This window comes from Neopelma chrysocephalum, unplaced genomic scaffold, assembly GCF_003984885.1.
Source record: "Neopelma chrysocephalum unplaced genomic scaffold, ASM398488v2 Primary Assembly neopelma1_23b, whole genome shotgun sequence".
In the NCBI taxonomy this organism is placed as follows: domain Eukaryota; kingdom Metazoa; phylum Chordata; class Aves; order Passeriformes; family Pipridae; genus Neopelma; species Neopelma chrysocephalum.
Window position 1 is genome coordinate 5,769,660 of NW_020897692.1, and position 17,722 is coordinate 5,787,381.

The 17,722-nt window shown below is 37.3% G+C and overlaps 1 protein-coding gene across 1 annotated transcript in view; it reads left to right on the plus strand.

Moving 5' to 3' along the window:
• UBE2J1 (ubiquitin conjugating enzyme E2 J1) overlaps window positions 1-17,722 on the plus strand; it is a 28,644-nt gene that overhangs the window by 7,988 nt on the left and 2,934 nt on the right. Inside the window, exons 2-7 of the mRNA XM_027695446.1 lie at window positions 3,363-3,436; window positions 5,100-5,231; window positions 5,807-5,891; window positions 7,278-7,383; window positions 9,520-9,649; window positions 13,488-13,619. Coding sequence (XP_027551247.1) covers window positions 3,363-3,436; window positions 5,100-5,231; window positions 5,807-5,891; window positions 7,278-7,383; window positions 9,520-9,649; window positions 13,488-13,619 — 659 coding nt within the window. The remainder of the gene's footprint in view (window positions 1-3,362; window positions 3,437-5,099; window positions 5,232-5,806; window positions 5,892-7,277; window positions 7,384-9,519; window positions 9,650-13,487; window positions 13,620-17,722) is intronic.

Sequence of the window (17,722 nt, forward strand, 5' to 3'; positions counted from 1 at the left end):
CCTTCCCTTCCCTTCCCTTCCCTTCCCTTCCCTTCCCTTCCCTTCCCGCAGTAGAGAGCTCCCACACTTCCTGCTGAGTGTTGAACTCTCATTTGTCCCTAGTGTTAGTCCAGATTTCCTGAAGACTTAATTTTGATGAACATTATGATAAAGTGTTGCTGAGTGTACCTGTGAAAGCATGGCTATTTCTCATGCTGATGGTCATGCCACATTAAAAAATGACTATTTTGTCTCTAAAACCTGTCTTTTACAAACTGAATGTCTTGATTTTAATTTTTTTTGTCTGTATTAGTGATACTCTTTTACTTTTTTGACAGTTTGCGGGTTTTTATTTTGAATGGGCCCACACCATTCTAATTTTTCGGAATTGCCATTGCCAAACATTTACTCAGATGATTCAGTGTGACTTTAAGTGAGTTGAAATACCATATTTTGCATCAAAACTCTTTTTAATGATATTTGGATAAGAATGTCATGTACTTGTTGCAGGCAGACTGGGAATTTTGTTTATTTCTTTCATCGAGGTTTTCAGTAGCCAAAGGAGGGACTGTGTTCATGAATATTGCAGCAGCGCTTAAAAAAGGAACAATTTAATGCTTTCTTCACTGCATCGCACGTTCTCAGAAAGAACCTTTATTGCTCCGGGCTTTTCTTGCATCCTGTCAGTTGACATTTTTCAGCAATATGGAAAGAGAACCACAGAATGTTTTTCGTTGGGAGGATCTTTAAAGGTCTAGTCCAGCCTTCCTGCTACAGGCAGGGACACCTTCAACTAGATCACAGCTCAAAGCTCCATCCAATTTGACCTTCAGCATTTCCAGGGATGAGGCATCCACAGCTTCTCTGGGCAACCTGTTCCAGTGCCTCACCACACTCACCAGAGAGAGTTCCTTCCATATGTCCAATCTGAAGTTACTCTCTTTGAGGTTAAAATCATTGCTCTGTGTCCTGTCCCAACAGCCTGTGGTAGAAAGTTTCTTTCTTGTAAGCATCTTCTAGGTATTGAAGTGCCACAGTAAGGTCTCCCTGGAGCCTTCTCTTCTCCAGGCTGAACAACCCCACCTCTCCGCCTTTTTTCGTATAGAAAAGCTTGGGTCGAAGGGACCTTAAGATCATCTAGTTCCAACCCCCCTGCTGGGGGCAGGGACACTTTTCACTAGACCAGGTTGCTCAGAGTTCCATCCAGCCTGGCCTTGAACATTCCCAGGGATGGGGCATCCTCAGCTTCTCTGGGCAACCTGTTCCACTGCCTCACCACCCTCACAGCAAAGAACTTCCTCATAATATCTAATCTAAACCTACTCTCAGTTTGAAGCCATTCTCCCTTGCCCTGTCACTACATGCTCTTGTAAAAAGTCCCTCTTCCCTCTTTCTTTTAGGCTCCCTTCAGGTACTGGAAGGCTGCAATTAGGTCACCTGATATATTCTTAAGATATCCTAGGTTGGTTAATACTGAAAACTTTTTATAAGCAAATTTGCGCTATGATATACAAAAGCTAAATTAGATTTTGCTGTATTTTATGCCCCAGGAGTGGAATAATATTTTTCTCTAATAGTTGTCCCTCAGTGAACGTGGGTGACTGCACATGAGGCTAATAGGGGAGACTGTATTACTGTCTTGGTCCCTCTTGGTCTCGGAAATCTCAGTAACAGTTGTCTGCCTTGTCCATGACTATTCTATCTTCATTAGGCTTTGTTACGTATGTTCTCAGTTTTCTCATGGTTACCCTTTTGCTTCACTGGGCGTTCAGTCCTGAATGAGCTCATCCTGGTGCATGCCACTCTCTTTCTGAAGGCAAATGCCCAGGCTTGTTGGCTGTGAAGCAGTGCTGGGTCTGAAGCTTTTTCTGGTCTGGGCTGGTTTTCTTATTCCCTGCTAATGAACTGATAAACCTTAATGAAGATGGAGACAAAGTGTTATTCAGTGGAGCCACAGGACATGGTGGGCTCTGCAGGGTGTTTGATTGACATCTCCCCTTGGCAACTGCATAATTGGGACAATTGGAAGCAGCAAATTTCCACATAGTCTGTTTTCTTTTTGAGTTGTAATAAGCGAAATTATTAAACTTTGAACTGTTGTTTATAGCTGTCGAGAAGTGTGAAGGAGGAAAAGAGCTTTTCACAGTAGATGAGAATTAAATTCCTCTGTGGGTAGGTTAGAGTAGCTTTCCTCACATCATCATGAAAGTGAGTAAAGCCCTGGTATCTGAGCATGCTACAAAGCCTACAGTCATCTGGTGATATGAGGCTTTGTAAATCAAGGAACTGCAGTTCACTTTCACTGTATCTTAATGCTTACAATGTAAGGAAATTTGAGCAGTATTTCTCCTTCTTTGTAGTTAAATAATTACGTGAGTGGCAGGGACACCCAGGGTTTGAATTGAATGTGGAGGATGGACTAAGGTATCCTGTTCCTATGTCATTGATTAAAGAGGTAACTGGTATTTGCACTTTTTCCTGTGTGTAGGAGGGAATAAGAACTTTCTACCTAACCTTATTCATGAGGTGGCATCCTTGAATTTCTTGTCTGCAGTTCTTATGTTCAGTCTGCTCTTCAGTTTGGCTGAGTTTTTTATTCGGCATTAACATATGATGCACATTAGGGCACCTGGCAGGACAAGTGATATAATGAAACTTACTAAAGTTCCAGAAAAAGGAGATGCAGAAGATACAGATGATGCTGATATTTCTGAAGCAGAAGATTAGAGAGAGTTACTAATGACTATCCTGAATTTAGGATAGAAAAATACCTGTCTGTGCACACTCAGTAGCAGTTTCAAAGTGCGAAGACCCTGGGTAAATTTTTCTGGCCATGCACGTGCATTTTCAAATCTAGTATAAAACTTCATTTCCTCTTACTGTTGATGCGTTGGTTTCTCTCAAATCTTACTGTGACCTCCTTTTGAACAACTAAGGGTGTAGTCACGTGACTGTCATGGGAGGTGTCAGGACAAAGCTATTCAGCAGTTGTTTAAAGATTCATATGGATGTCCTTTATAATAAAATACTGAGGTTGTTAGCTTTGTACATCTTGTAGTCTGAAACTGTTAACAATACGTATATTTTTCCTCATGTCTTTGGTGCAATTATTAGTATAAAACTACTTTAGTCCCAGTGTTCAGTGTTGAGAAACTGACCATGCAACATATTTTTCGTAACTTTATGCTTGTATAACTCATTTAAGGTTTATTCATGGTGAGTAGTTTATATTGTGTCTTGAACTATGAACTCTAGTGAAGAAGCTGGTATATGCTGGAAAAGATTAGTTAGTGGAAAAGAGTGAAATGTTTATGTATTTTTGTATGCAATGCATATTAATTTATTTTCTTAATTTCCATGTCTTACACTTTCTTTTTTTTCAGCTGTTAAACGTTTGATGAAAGAGGCTGCAGAACTGAAGGATCCTACAGATCATTATCATGCACAGCCTTTGGAGGTTTGTTTCTCTATATGTTTGCACAAACTTTTAGTTAGGCAATGTTATACATATACTCTAATTATACCTCTCTGTAATGCCTAGGTATTGAAAATGTACATATGTAAATGCTAGCAGACCTTTTTTTTTTTTTCCTGTGTGGAAAATCAGCAGCAGAATTCCACTTCAATGGTATTGTAGTTCCAGGTTGTTAGTGAAAGTGCATAATAATGGGTTTATATCACACCTGGGTAGTTTTATAGCATGGGTATGTTTTTTCCCCCATCTCTTTCCTGAGACTACATAAATGCATAATATTTAACTTAAGCTTTATACACCCAAACCTGACATCTAGCTCAGTTGCTGAGTTGCTCAATGAAACACTTAACCCTAGGTGATCCCTGAGGGTTTGCTCTTTTACATTAAAAAAAAACCCTGTGAAAAATGTAAATGAGTACAATTCTGGATGCATTGTAAAAGACATAGATTTCACTTAAGCAGAAGCTTCTAGAAGTCCACCCAATTAAGTTTTTGGGCTCTGAGTACAATGATGTTCTAGTGGTTAATAGCTTAAACAAAAATCCCTTCTGATTTCACAGGATTAATTAAAAGGGCAGTGTTCTATGGTATTCAGTTGGGAGGTTTGATTTAGCTGTTCACAGAAATGCGTAACATGCTTAACTTGCTTGCATAATGATGCGTGTTCCTAGGTGCTGTAAAATATACCATACTATCAACTAGTTTTTGTCTGTACCTTGTGTTTCCCTTTCCTGTAGTGAAATGTAGGGTTTGATTCATGCCATTATTTGTAACTTACATGAAGGTCTTATTTCTGGATTAGAACAGTGACTCGCTGGGAAGAGAACAGTGGCAGATGAAAGGAAATGCTGGAAATGTTGACAGTCACCTCGTGTACTTGAAAAAGTTGTAACTGGGTGGGCAGTCCCGACCCTGTAATACCCTGGTTCAGCATTAGTTGAGAGATGTCATTCACTGACAGCAAGCCTCATTTGGACTCCTGTCCTAGCAGGAGGAGTTGTTCTACTTGTAAATATTTGGGAAGTTGTGGGCAGCACGGGCTCTCATATATAAAGCCAAACTCAAAACCCCAGAGAAATAATGAGAAGTTACTTATATGTCCAGTGAAAATAATCTAAATTTCAGTGTTCCTCTTGCAGTAAGGCACAGTAGCTGTTTCAGGACTGTTAGTGGAGAAGCAAAAGAGGATGTGAATTCTCTGCGATGTGAGTCAAGTCCCTGTGCATGGAAGAGGCTTTGGGCAGACTGTCATTAATGTTCTTTCTTGGTGTAGGCATGCCCTTGGTTCTCCAGAAATTATTGTTTAGTGAGGCAAAGATCCAGTTTTCTCTTATCTGACTTAGTTTTCCATCTGTCAGGTAATAAGACTGTTGTCATAATTGATACAACTAGAGTGAGGAGTTTGGATAATCATTTTGAGGGTTTCAGTGAAGTCATTGTGTAAGCAAATTGCCAGAAGGCTACAATATTTTATTCTTAGTGCTGTGTTGGTTCTCTTTAACTTTCCATTTGATTTTGGTTTCATAAAACTTCTGTTGTGCGCCATTTCTTTAGCCTGTCCTTGTTCAAGAAAATGGCATGTAGTTGTCTATTTCTGTGACAAACTCTTCTTTTTTTTCTTGTTCCATTGATGGGGGCATTTTAGGATAATCTTTTTGAATGGCACTTCACTGTTAGAGGCCCTCCAGATTCAGATTTTGATGGAGGGATTTATCATGGGCGAATAGTGCTACCACCTGAATATCCCATGAAACCACCCAGCATTATTCTGTTGACGGTAAGTAAGCAAACTTACTAGTTTTTCTTTTTTATGTCATCAATTTAACCATAGGTGTCAGAGACAGAGAGAGATTCTTGGCATTTAACATAATGTTATTTTTGTAGGAAAGGTGACATAGTACAGTTCACGCTGTCAGTTGAAGTCCAGAAGTCTTCCAAGGTGGCTTTGGTAATCTGTAATTGCTTGAAGCTTTGCACCTAATAAATGGAAACTTCTTCTCCAGGAGAAATCATATTGCTGATGTGATTGTGTAACCTTCTGTGCTCTCCATGGGCCCTTTTGGTTTCTATTGGAAACATTACTCAGATGTAGGAAGGCAGATCTGTAGTTTGAGGCAAAGGTCCTCCTTCGTACACAGTTTTGTAGAAAGTTTTCTTCGTGCATTAATAGAGTCAGATGACAGAATTCTTTGTTCAGAAAGCTGAATGACAATTTTGTGAGGTTGGTAGTAATATAATTATCATTTATTGTTAGCATATAGAATTTTTTTAATTACAATTTTTGCAACTTGTACCAAAACCCGAGATTTAACTTCCAGCATATTTTATTGTATCCTTCCTCTTCCTTTGAAGGCCAATGGCAGGTTTGAAGTGGGGAAGAAAATTTGTTTAAGCATCTCAGGGCATCATCCTGAAACATGGCAGCCTTCATGGAGTAGTAAGTAACAATTATTTGGAAAATGATACCCCCCATCAAGCAACTTGATCTTTAAACTGAAAAAAACCTCACAAAGAATGTGCATAGAGGGAAAGGAGACATTTTGAGGCATAAAAGTATGGCAGAATTGGAGAAATATAAGGTCTTGAAAGAGTGACATAGGAGGATTTGGGGGTGGTATTAAATAAATGCGGGGTGAAAAGGTTGAGAAACTGAAGGGCCATGGTGAGCTCTTCTTTTTTTGAAAGCACAAGCATTAAGAATTTTCAGACTACTTAGCATATTCTTTGTGGGTTTTTTTATAGTTGTTCTTATGAAAATAAATCCTATTACTTTACCCTGTTTTTGCGTAATCACTAAAACAGCTTGAATATTAATTGAGGGGAGGTTTTAATTTTAATGCTGTAGTTCTGAACACTCATGAGGAAAGACATTATGGTCTGAGTTGAGAATAACTGACTCTTTTCTACCTTTATTTTTTTAAGTATTATCACAGAAATTGAGAGTTGGCACAATTAAACCAAAGTGGTATTTTTGTGTTTATATAATTTTAATTTTGCTAAGTACAGTGCATCAATTATTTCTTAGTATATCAGTTTCACTTATAAAATATGTTAATAAAATTTTAGGAGTTTTCTAGCACACCACTCTTCAACTTCTGTAGAGTCTCTTATCTTTTTTTAAAGAGTAGAAAATATTGTGTTTCTAAATAGGAGTTATAAATATCCTATTTCTATGATGTGGTACTTATCTTCATGTGATATTTATTTACCAAATCTACTAGCAAAGTGTCTTGAATTCTTAAATTTCATGACTATGTAAAACAAAATTCAAGTATGGATGTTGTCCAAAGAGATGTTTCAGATGACAGTTTGGTTACAAGCAGTTGTATTTAAGTTCCTTCCCCAGCATGATGACATAAAAGGAACAAATTCTGCTGCACAGAAGAAAACCACTGAGCTTGTGTGCACTGAATTGCTGAGCTCATGTCTAATAGAAAACACATACAAAAAGAAGAATGTGCTATGAACATTTTTCCCTCCTTTATTTATATGTTAGTTTTCCCTTACCATTTTATCTTCAGAACCTATTTTTAAAGTCTGGAACTCTAGTAGTTATAGTGATGCAACATTTTTGTAACAACTTGTGTTTTCTTCTCTGTGTTGGCTGATGGCCTTACCTTTGTTTACAATGTGACATTAAAAAAAATTAAGAAAGCCTTACAGTGTACCAAAAAACCGCCAGTGCTGCTTGTATGAAATTCAGACTGCTCCTTTGGACATAATGAAGTTTTGCAGTCAGAACTGCAACTTTTCTGAGTTTAGAATGAGATGACATCAGAGTTGTTTCTGCCACCTTGTTTTTAACTCTGTTTTCCCATTTTAGTAAGAACAGCTTTACTGGCCATTATTGGATTTATGCCAACCAAAGGTGAAGGAGCAATAGGATCTCTAGATTACACACCAGAAGAAAGAAGAGCTCTTGCAAAGAAGTAAGCACTAAGCTTGTCCCTATAGGTACCTATATATGCACTCACTTTTAGGGTAACGCACTGAGTAGAAAGTAAGCCACTTCAGTCTATTCTTTTGCATTTATTCCAAATATAAAACAAGTTCGGTGCCTTGTATATGTAGTGGGTTTTTTTTCTCTGAATATTGTGCAAACTTGGAACTTAGTCAAACAAAATACAGTGAGAGGGCTGTGTTCCTTCCAATATTGTGTGGTCATATTAGAGGTTTAACTAAAATTCAGGCTTGGAGCTCTAATTAACGCTGTGATACAGCAGTAATTGCAGCATGGAGGGAAAAGGAGTATGATGGACTTGATAGTAAGTGTAAGTGGGGGAGAAAACCAAAATAATAATGTATCATTGTGCTTAAGTAAATAGTAACAATAATGAAATTATGCCAAAATTCTGAAGTGACTGCTTCTGAATGATCTTCAGGAAATTAACTTAAGATTAGATTTGTGACTATGATGAAATAATTATCTTAGTGGAGAGCAATGGATGTTGTTTATAGAGACTTCAGCAAGGCTTTTGGCATTCTCTGCCTTACCATCCTCACTCCTGAGGTACAGACTAAGTCAGTGAGGACAGTAAGGTGGATTAAGAACTGGCTGAGCTGCCTGGCTCAAAGGATTGTGAGAAGCAACATGAAATCCAGCTGCAGGCCGGTGTACTCCAGGGGTCAATACTGGGCCCCATGCTATTCAGTGTCATTAATGACCTGGATTCTGGGACAGAGTGCACCCTCAGCAATGGTATCCTGGGTTGTATGAGAAAGAGCATTGCCAGCAGGTTGAGGCAAGTGATCCTTCCTCTGTACTCAGCACTGAAGAGACATTGAGAGTCCTGGGTTCAGGTCAGGGTACTACAAAGAAGGACTTTCTGGAGCGAATCCAGTACAGTGGCACAAAGGTGATTGAGGGCCTGGGAATATTTCATACAAGGAGAGACTAGAAGAGCTGAGAGTGTTCAGACTGGAGAAGAGAAGGTTCAGGGGATCGTGTCCATGTGTCCTAATATCTGAAAGGAAGGTGTAAAGAAGGCAGAGCCAGGGTCTCCTCAGTGACATCCAGTAACAGGACAAGAGGGAATAGGCACAAACTGAAACCCACAAAAATCAGTCTGAGTGCCATCTTCACAATCTTTATTGTGAAGGTGGCCAAAGCGCTAGCACAGGTTGCCTGGAGAGGTGAAGTCTTCTCTCTCTGGGGCTGTTAAAAGTGTGACTGGAAACAGACATAAGCAACATGCTCTACTTGACTTTGCTCTGAGCAAGGAGACTTGCTCAGATAACTCAGTAACTCAGTGTTATCTCCAGAGGACCATCCCAACCTCAGCTACGCAGTATTATCCTTACATGATCTTATACCTGGGGGTTTTTTTGTTCTTTCCCTTTTTCCCGTCTGGGAAGGAGAAGGTACCTGGAAGGCCATATCCCTACCTTATAAGCAAAGTTACTGAATTCCAAATGGTAACTAGTATGTTATTTTGCAGGCAGATGTGAGTTTATTGCACCTGTACTCTGAGCTGTTGGAAGCTGCAGCTTTCCTGTTAGCATGGCACTGAGTCAAAGCTAATAAACTGTGCTCAGAGGTAGGGTTAGTGGGCTGGCCTTGATACTATGCTATCAAGGTTGTGTGGTTTCTCACAGGCTTCGAAAGCAGCCTGCAGTGTGCCCTATAGACAAATTATGTGTGCGAGAGAGGGAAGGAAATGCTGTCACAGAAGCTGAAATTCTTGGATTTGAGGTACAAGTTCCTGGATCCGATATAGTATTTGTAATAATAGTTTGATCTTTATAATTTATAGTTTTAATTTGCTACAGGTATAAATAAGTTTTTAAATTGTAAGAAATTACTAATGAAGTATAAATAATAGTAGTAGGTAAGTCAGTTGTTAATACTTTCCTAAATTACATGAGAGAATATGTGTTTGCAGTGTAGATAATTCTCAACGTATTTTTTCAAGACAGTGTTTTGCGGTGGGGGGGGAAGTACTTCTAAGCTACTGGTCTTGCCACCACTTGTCTTTCTATGGATTGTTTTGCAAGTAGTTTGTTTAAACAAGCACACAAGAACATTATGAGAACATGCTATTCTGAGCTGTGTCATTTGTGGCCAGGTCACAAGACTTCTGTTGTGAAATGTGTGGCACATCTATGAAGACAGCCCTCTTACCACTAACATCCAGAAGTGTGTCAAGCCAGGCGGACAAGGAGGCTAAAGAACTTGCCAGACAAATTAGCTTCAAGGTGAAGTCACTGTTTAAACTTTTATCTCTCTTCTATAGAATTTAAAAAAAATACTGAGGAAAAACTTGTACATCGCAGAAACCTTCATCAGTTGCTATGTGGGAGCTTCTTTTTTAGTGCAGTCTGAAAGAGAAAAATAAGAGTGGATCTCTTGCAATTTGCCAATTAATAAATTGTGCATCTCAGGCACTGATTGATCGGTTTTAATTTTAGTAGTGAGCACTGCAGTAAAAGCTGCCTAACTATGTTGCTTTTAATTCCACATTTTCAGACACTAATAACTTTGTTAAATTCTCCAGAATTAGTCTTATCAGGAAAGTGTTAGGAAAATTTGGGCAAAGCTAACCTAAATTTTTTTCCTTTGTGATTTTTTCCCCTCCTTTTTGCTTATGGAAGGAATAAAACATATTACTACCGAAAAATGATTGCAAATTCTTTTGAACTACTCTGCTACTATCTGAAGATACTGAAAGTTGAACTCTGGTATGGAAGTTGCTGTGACCGAAAAATGTGTTCTCTAGCTTGTGTTTCAGTGAAAGCAAGGTTTGTTTAGACAAATACATTCCTTAGAGAATTGCATGTCTTGCATGCACAGTGTTGTTTCTCACTGGGTTTTCCACTAAACTCTTAAATCAGCCACTAAGGAAGACTGCTGTGCATGATGGCAGGGAATTACAGTGAAATATATGATGACAATGTGGCATTGGTGCAGAACACATCCTCACTAAGGTCAGGGATGCTCACATGTCCCCTTTTATCACCAATGTTCTCCTAACTCTTTCGTTAGAACTACTTTTACTTTTTTGTGTGTTATGAAATTAAAGATTGCCTTCTACTGAGCATTACTGCCAATTTTGTGGGACCTGCATACTCCTCTGCCATCTTGTTGGCATGGTTGGATCTGTGTGTAATAACACTGTGATAAAAACATCTCCAAATATTTTACAAATATGAGGAGATAGTTTTAGTTTAGGGACAGAGTTTTAAAGTTGAGCTACTTAGAGAAGCAGTGGACTGCCTGTTTCTGGCTTTTTTACAATATATAAAGGTTAAAAATGTAGGATTGATTTTTACTTAAGAACTGCTAATCTTCATCAAAGAAATTCTAGAAATATCAAAGACTTTTTTTTTCTTTTTTTTTTTTTTTTTTAAGAAAGAACTCTACTTACATTTGGTATCTTCAGTTTTAAAATGAAAGACTTAGGGACACCAGTCTTTAAAGAATATTGGTGCTTTCCATGTATCCATATACTTAACACCGCCTTCTAAGAATAAGCACTTATCAAGGGAAAAATGAACAAAAAGCCTCAAGCCTTTTACAGTCCATTTTAGCCAAGATAAATCAGTTTTGTCCTCTGGTTGCGCATTTCTTCCCTTCTCAAATCAAATTTTAGGGATTGGGTTTTTTAAGCTTCCTACTTCTCTGCTTTGCTTGACTTTCCTATTGTTTATTTGTTTGATGTTAGGCTGAGGTATTCAGTTGATGTGTTTGTAGTTAATTAATGGTATGAATCACTAGGAGGGAATACAGAGGTTTTTAATCATTTGGATACGTTCCATGTCAATTTATGGGATAAGATTTAATATCAGGTTGCTGACTGAGTGTATAATTTGAGAGAGTCTCTCTACTGACAAACATACTAGTAACCTCTGCATTAGCTTCATCCTTCAAAAAGAGATTTCCTAACTTTTTCTAGAGGAGTCTGGGGTTATCAGAAGTTGTTTTATAACAACTTTGAGCAAAATGGTAACTTTTTTTAAAAGCCCCAGTGTGATACTGAGATAGGAGTATGAAATTCAGGAGGGAAAAAGAAAACCCAACACACTTTCTCATTACAGTTTTCTTCTGTGAGCCTCCACCTTTGTTTCTGTCTGCTTTAATAGAAAATTACATTTTTTATCAGCTTTATGTTGACTTGCAAATAGTTTTGTTCATTTTAGGTGCTATATATGATAAATTCCATTTTGTGTAAAAGAAACCAACAGGAAAGATATATGATTAATAGCATATGTATCACTGTAAAACAATATGCTTTACCTACATGTGGCCATCACAGTAAAATTAATTATCCACTCACCCTCATTATAACGTTTAAATATATTTGTCATCATTTCTTGGTGTCTATGTTCCTTCAGGCTTTTCTGGAAGTAGAGGTAAGGGCTGGAGTAGAGAGAGACAGGGTGACAAAAAAGGTGTTTCAGGTTTGAGAACTTTCAAGTGTCATTTTTTTGAATGTTAGTCTGACTTCAGTCTAGATAGTAGGCTTAGTATTTTCATAAACTAAAGTAAATCAAATGCACATTTTGCAGTGTATGTGCTTTATAGAGATTAACAGTAAAGTTGAAATAAACTCATCTTGGAAAAAGCAGAATTATGAAAAGCAGTGGTCACAGGGTCCCTTCGAGAGAAGGAACTTAGAATTGGATATAGGAAAGAAAAATTCACCCTGAGAGTTGTCAAATGCTAGAGCAGGCTACCCAGAGAGGCTGTGGAATCTCCAGCTTCGGAGATGTTCAAAACTGGAACATGGACATGACTCTAGTGGGAGTTGGACCAGGTGACATCTCAAGGTCCATTCCAATCTAAATTATTCATAGTTCTGTGTTGCTTTTTTCATGATCCATATTTGAGTCACAGCTTATCCTGTCTAATACTGGAGTTCATAACAGTCAAGTGGAAAGGGAAAGCAGTGTTGTCAGATTGTAAGTATTTTCAAATCTTAAATTCATCTTCATATTGTTTCAGTGATTTTTTGGATTCTCCTGAGATAATACACATCAAGAAACAGGGAATTTAATTTCCTCACACAAAATAGTATCATGAAAGAATGTTATATTTTGATCTTATCAGTTTGTTATCACCATAACTGGTTGGTTTCTAATACACTGTTTGTATTTCTTACTGCTGCTACCACTACTACTTATGTCTGTATTTGAAGACAGTTACTAGGTTTGGAATTGTCATCTTTATAATAAATTTGGATCTAGATCCATGACTTGGGAGGTGACTTGCTTACTGATAAAAATTAATCCAGTCATGACTTTTTTTTGGACATGTATGAATTTTAAAGTATTTCAGTTCAGCTCTATGATGCTATGTCCTTTTCCATTCCCAAGAGGTTATTGCAGGCATATACTGGTTTTCATGTTCTTCTACATGTCCCTACTGATCTCTTGTCTCAAATTTCCCAAAGCATGAAACCTAAATTCTGGGAAATAATGCCTCATAGACATTTTATAAATGTGTATGAAAGCAGTGTTCTAAGGGCTTGTAATTTTTCTTTTACTCTGTTTGTGCTGAAATTTAAATACTGGGAACTGGTATGCATGCCTGACCCTAGTGTAGTGTCATGCATATGTGCCCAGTCTGGCTGTGAGGCAACTTCGTTCTAGAACCAGTACAGGCTCATTAGTCCTGCAGAGAAACAGGCACTATTAGTTCACTTGCAGCAACAGTAATCAGCATTGTCTTAAGGACATGCGAAACAGAAGTTTTAAAAAAGGATGTTATTTCTGGCATAATATCCTGGATCTTATAAAGAATCTTCTTTTTTTCCTGTACATCTGTGCTTTTTTTTGAATGTCATATCTGTCGTTATGTGCAAAAATACCTTAAAATTGCTTTTACTGATATTTGCACATTTAGAGTCTTATTTCTAAAGAATGAAAATGTCTTAAACCTGTTGGTATGTGATTGAAAGGCAATTGGCATACCTGATTATTACATTTCGGTAAGCCTCATATTCTCTCACATTAAAATACACATTTCAGAATAAGCCAGATCTTTCTGGAGCAATTTTGATCTCGTCTCTGAAGTGTACATATGTACTTCTTATAGGCAGAAGTCAATTCATCCAGGAAGTCTGATGCTGGACCCTCAAACATATCAGGACTGAACCACTCTGCTGCCTCACGTGAGCCCCAGCAGGAAGGTGCTGTGAGAGCATCCCAGGATCCAACAAGTGCAACGGTATGGTCCATCTCTGAGCTTTACTGGGCATAGCCTGAACATGAAATTGGTCCTATTAAGCTGATTGGAGCCTTAATTAAGAGTATGTAGTTAATACATTTCTGTAGAACTTCTGCATACTTTTATATAAAATCTATGTGTAAACTTTAGCAAAGAGTATGCTGAATCACTTTTAGAAATAGCGATCTCTACTTTCACTTCCTTCTCTTAAAAACAATAAATAACGTTCTTTTAGCAATTCTTGTTCCCAGTAGTTCCTTTAATATATGGGTTAACTGTTCATTAAAATACTGTGGTGTCTGAAGTACTGCAGTTTACCATCTGCATAATGTAGCACAGGTTTTTTTGATAGAATTCTTAGCCAGAGGCAAAAAATGTTTCAGTGATAACCTGTAGCTTTTAAATATTAATTGAGATTGTCTTCCTGTTTTCTATAACCTCTTCAGTAAGTCTAAAGTATTCTTACCATTTGAAGTATGACACGTTTTAATACTGTTAGGTGTAGGGCTTACATAATGGTTTCGGAAGTGACCGAGGTTTGGTGAAGTGCCAAGGCAGCTGCTGTTATGACTGTGGCAAATGCAATCTAAATTCACTGATAAATTGCAGGCAAATCCCACTTAAGCTGCCTTTTTTAGAGAGAAGATTGGGCTGCAGATTGGTTAAAAAACCTAAAACATGTCAAATAACATCCGACCATCTGTTGTGTGTTTGCAACATATTTTCAAGCTATGTAGAAATATAAACATGCTAATAGCATACTTTTTTTCCCCCACAATAAGGATTTTTCGAGATTGTTCAGGATTTAAAACCATTGTATTTTATTCTTCTTATTACAAATCCTGGCTAATATAGTAGAACTAGCTGACACACAAAGACATTGCTGGCATTTTCTTGAGGAAAAAGAGACTTTTTTTTGATTAATCCCATTTTAAAGAAAATTGTTTTAATCGATTATGCTGGTTTAATAAGTAATGATTAACTTAATTTTCAGCAGAACAGTCCTATGGGAAATGAGACCTTTAAATGTATAAATGTACTTAAAAACATTTGTAAGTGTAGTTAGCTGTAAATATGTGGATTCATGTTTTAAGGGATCAGACTGTTTCATTCGTGATTGTTAGTTTTAATTTGAAGCAACAGCTGTGTTTCTGAGCTGCCACATTTTGAGTGTGAGGAATTATCTGCAGCCATTTGGGAGTAAAAACAGTCACGCAGTGGAAAAAAGAAACGTGTAACAGGAAAGACTATCTAAAGAATTTGAGCTTGCTATTTTTGTGTTCTTCTTCATGCAAAAGTTAATAGAAATCTTCTCAAAGTAGGGAACTGTGGCCTTGATCTGCTAATAGGTGTGAAAGAGTATCCATGCAAACCTCAGATTCTTTCCACTTGACTGGGCTTCTTGCATGTGTAAAATTAGTTTATTAGGTTAGTTCTTGTTGTGTAAAGACCTAATTCCACCTTATTAAGTTATGTTAGATGTGGATAACATCAAAACTGATTTTTCCTTTTTTTCTGGATAAAATGTTGCATATTGGCTGTTAATATTTTGTGCGCCGATATGATTAGGGAATGTTTATCAAGTCTTTAAATGGCTTATCTTTGAATAAAGAAAAAGAATGGGAAGGGATTGATTTTCATGCCAAAGATAGCTGCTTCCCAGGAAAACTTGTCACAACAACATTATTGAGGTTTGCAGGTACAAATCAAATCGCAGAATCACACAATATTCTGAGTTGGAAGGGACCCGCAAGGATCATCGAGTCCAATGAGTACAACAGCATGAGAACAAGAAAAAGAACAATGCTGCCATGAAGACTCTGGAAAATGCTGCCGCAGCAAAAGATACAGAACTGCAAAGAAAACAGTCTTTAGGCATTAATAAGAAACAGCTACTTAAAGCATTATGCAGCATAGTACTTGTGAGGAGTCTGAAGCCAGTGCAGAGAACACTTCTGACAATATATATATATTTATATTTTTAAAAATGTATAGTAGCTGTTGATGTGTATTCAGGGCAAAGCAATGGTACATTATTCTTGTTTGAGTATTCATGTTGCAAGCAAGGTACTGCTGAAAGTTGACTTGATAAAAGTAATTACCCTTAGCCTTAAGAAGATGAGATCCTTCCACATCTGAGCAAAAGAATGTTTTTGAAAGAATATGTTATAGATACTCAGGTTGGACTTGGGTTCAGATAAAGTCATCTGGTATACTAGTGGTCACCTAAATTTAGGTACCAAAACTCTCATTGCAGTCTGTGGGACTTGTTAATGGAGGCTGGGGAGCACTGCAGCTTATTGAGAAGCAGAGGCTGGTGGGCTGCATTGCTCTGTCTGCCCCCCGATTGCTTTGACTAAATCCACGTGGACTGTTATGGGTGTCTGAACTCCTACCAGACCTGTAGCAATACATTTGATGTATTGATGTGGAATGATGCCCCACCTTGGTGCTTATAGTTAATGAATAAAGTTGATACTTGGTAAGACTTACGAAGTGATAAGGTAAAAGCTGTGGTTAGACTGTTTTCTTGATAAGCTGGGAATACATCAAACCTCAGTACACCTGTTATGAAACAGTATGATATAGTAGTGACCTGCAATAATATGCTGGCTAGATGAAGCATTATGAGGAGTGATAAAATAAATGGTGTAACTGAAGCCAGCTAATCTTAAATTGATGAAAGAGGTTTCTGTCAGAAAATGAGGCTGTGTTCTGATGCATGAGACTTACAGAAGCCTTTATTTTTAATTATGTGTTCTGAATGATACATTGGTAAAAAGTGTTTCCCTTTATCACTGTTAAATAATGTTTAAAGTTTCATAATACTACAGCAACAATTTTAAATGTCTTGGCAATCGGAAGTACTTGGCCTAACTTTAATTCATTAAAAAGAAGACATTTTTCATATGAGCCATTAAGCTGTCCTGTGTCAAGCTTCAGCTTTTCTTCAGTTGGAAGTTATACAGACAAACAAATATTCCATCTCTCCTTCTGTCGTTTTATTTCTGCATCTCTCTCCAAATCATGAGAGTAACTAAAAGAGGCTTCAGTAACCCAGAGGATTTATATGGTTCTGAGTTTCTAGAGTTTGTTATATTTTTAAAACATCCCTTCTAAGATGATTTAATACTTACACAGTTCTGATAAAAAGTTTTAAAATAATGGCCTGGAGATGTAAAGGATGCAATGAATGCTGCCATTTTCAGTAGGCTGAACACAGTGTAAATTTCCTTAGCTGCATTTTGTTAGATGATATAACTTTTTGTTAATTCTAATATAAGTATATTTTACTGAAATAGCCTTATTCATCAAACTCAAATGTCCTTAGAGCAAAGTTTTCTACTAATCCTAACAGTTTCAGAAGCTTCAAATAGTATGTAACATGACCCAAGTCCGTGGGCTGTAAAAATCAGATGCTAATGATGGCTACAATGTAGCTCTTATTAAATATTTCTATTTTAAGTCTACTGAGTCCTCATCCACAACATTTCCAGTGTGGTTTGGCAGAAAATGACTTAATATTTAGTGGAAATTATGTCATGTGAGGTATTGTGTTAGTCTAAAAATCTTGATGTTTTTGCTTAAGGAGAATTTAAAGACTTGCCATTATGTTACAAACAAGATGATTGTGATATTTTAAAAAATTTATAATACAGCCCATCTGCCACTTCTGGGATTCTTAACAATTAAGTCTTCAAACGAAAAAATCTTTATCTGGAGATATGTGTATGTATTATTTAAGATACTGTAGCATCTGGTCCCAAATTTATATTAGGTAATGATCACTTCTTTTTTATCTAACTTAGTTCAACATGTCATTGATTATGTTGGGAATCCCAAGGCAGTGCATTAGCTGAGCTTTGGGTGAAGCAGTTGGTCTGCTGCTGCCATGATCCATCTATAATTTCCTCAAAAAATAGTTTAAAGCCTTGAAACTGTCAGTGAGGTTTTTCTCAAATCACAGATCTGTTCATGTCAGTGTATGACACCTTGTCTTATTCAGAAGAGGACCTTTCTGTTTCATTTTTAAATTTAAAATTTGCAGTGTTGGGAGGATGTGTGTGACAGCCAGTGCTAGGTTTTTTTTGTTAGTAATATGA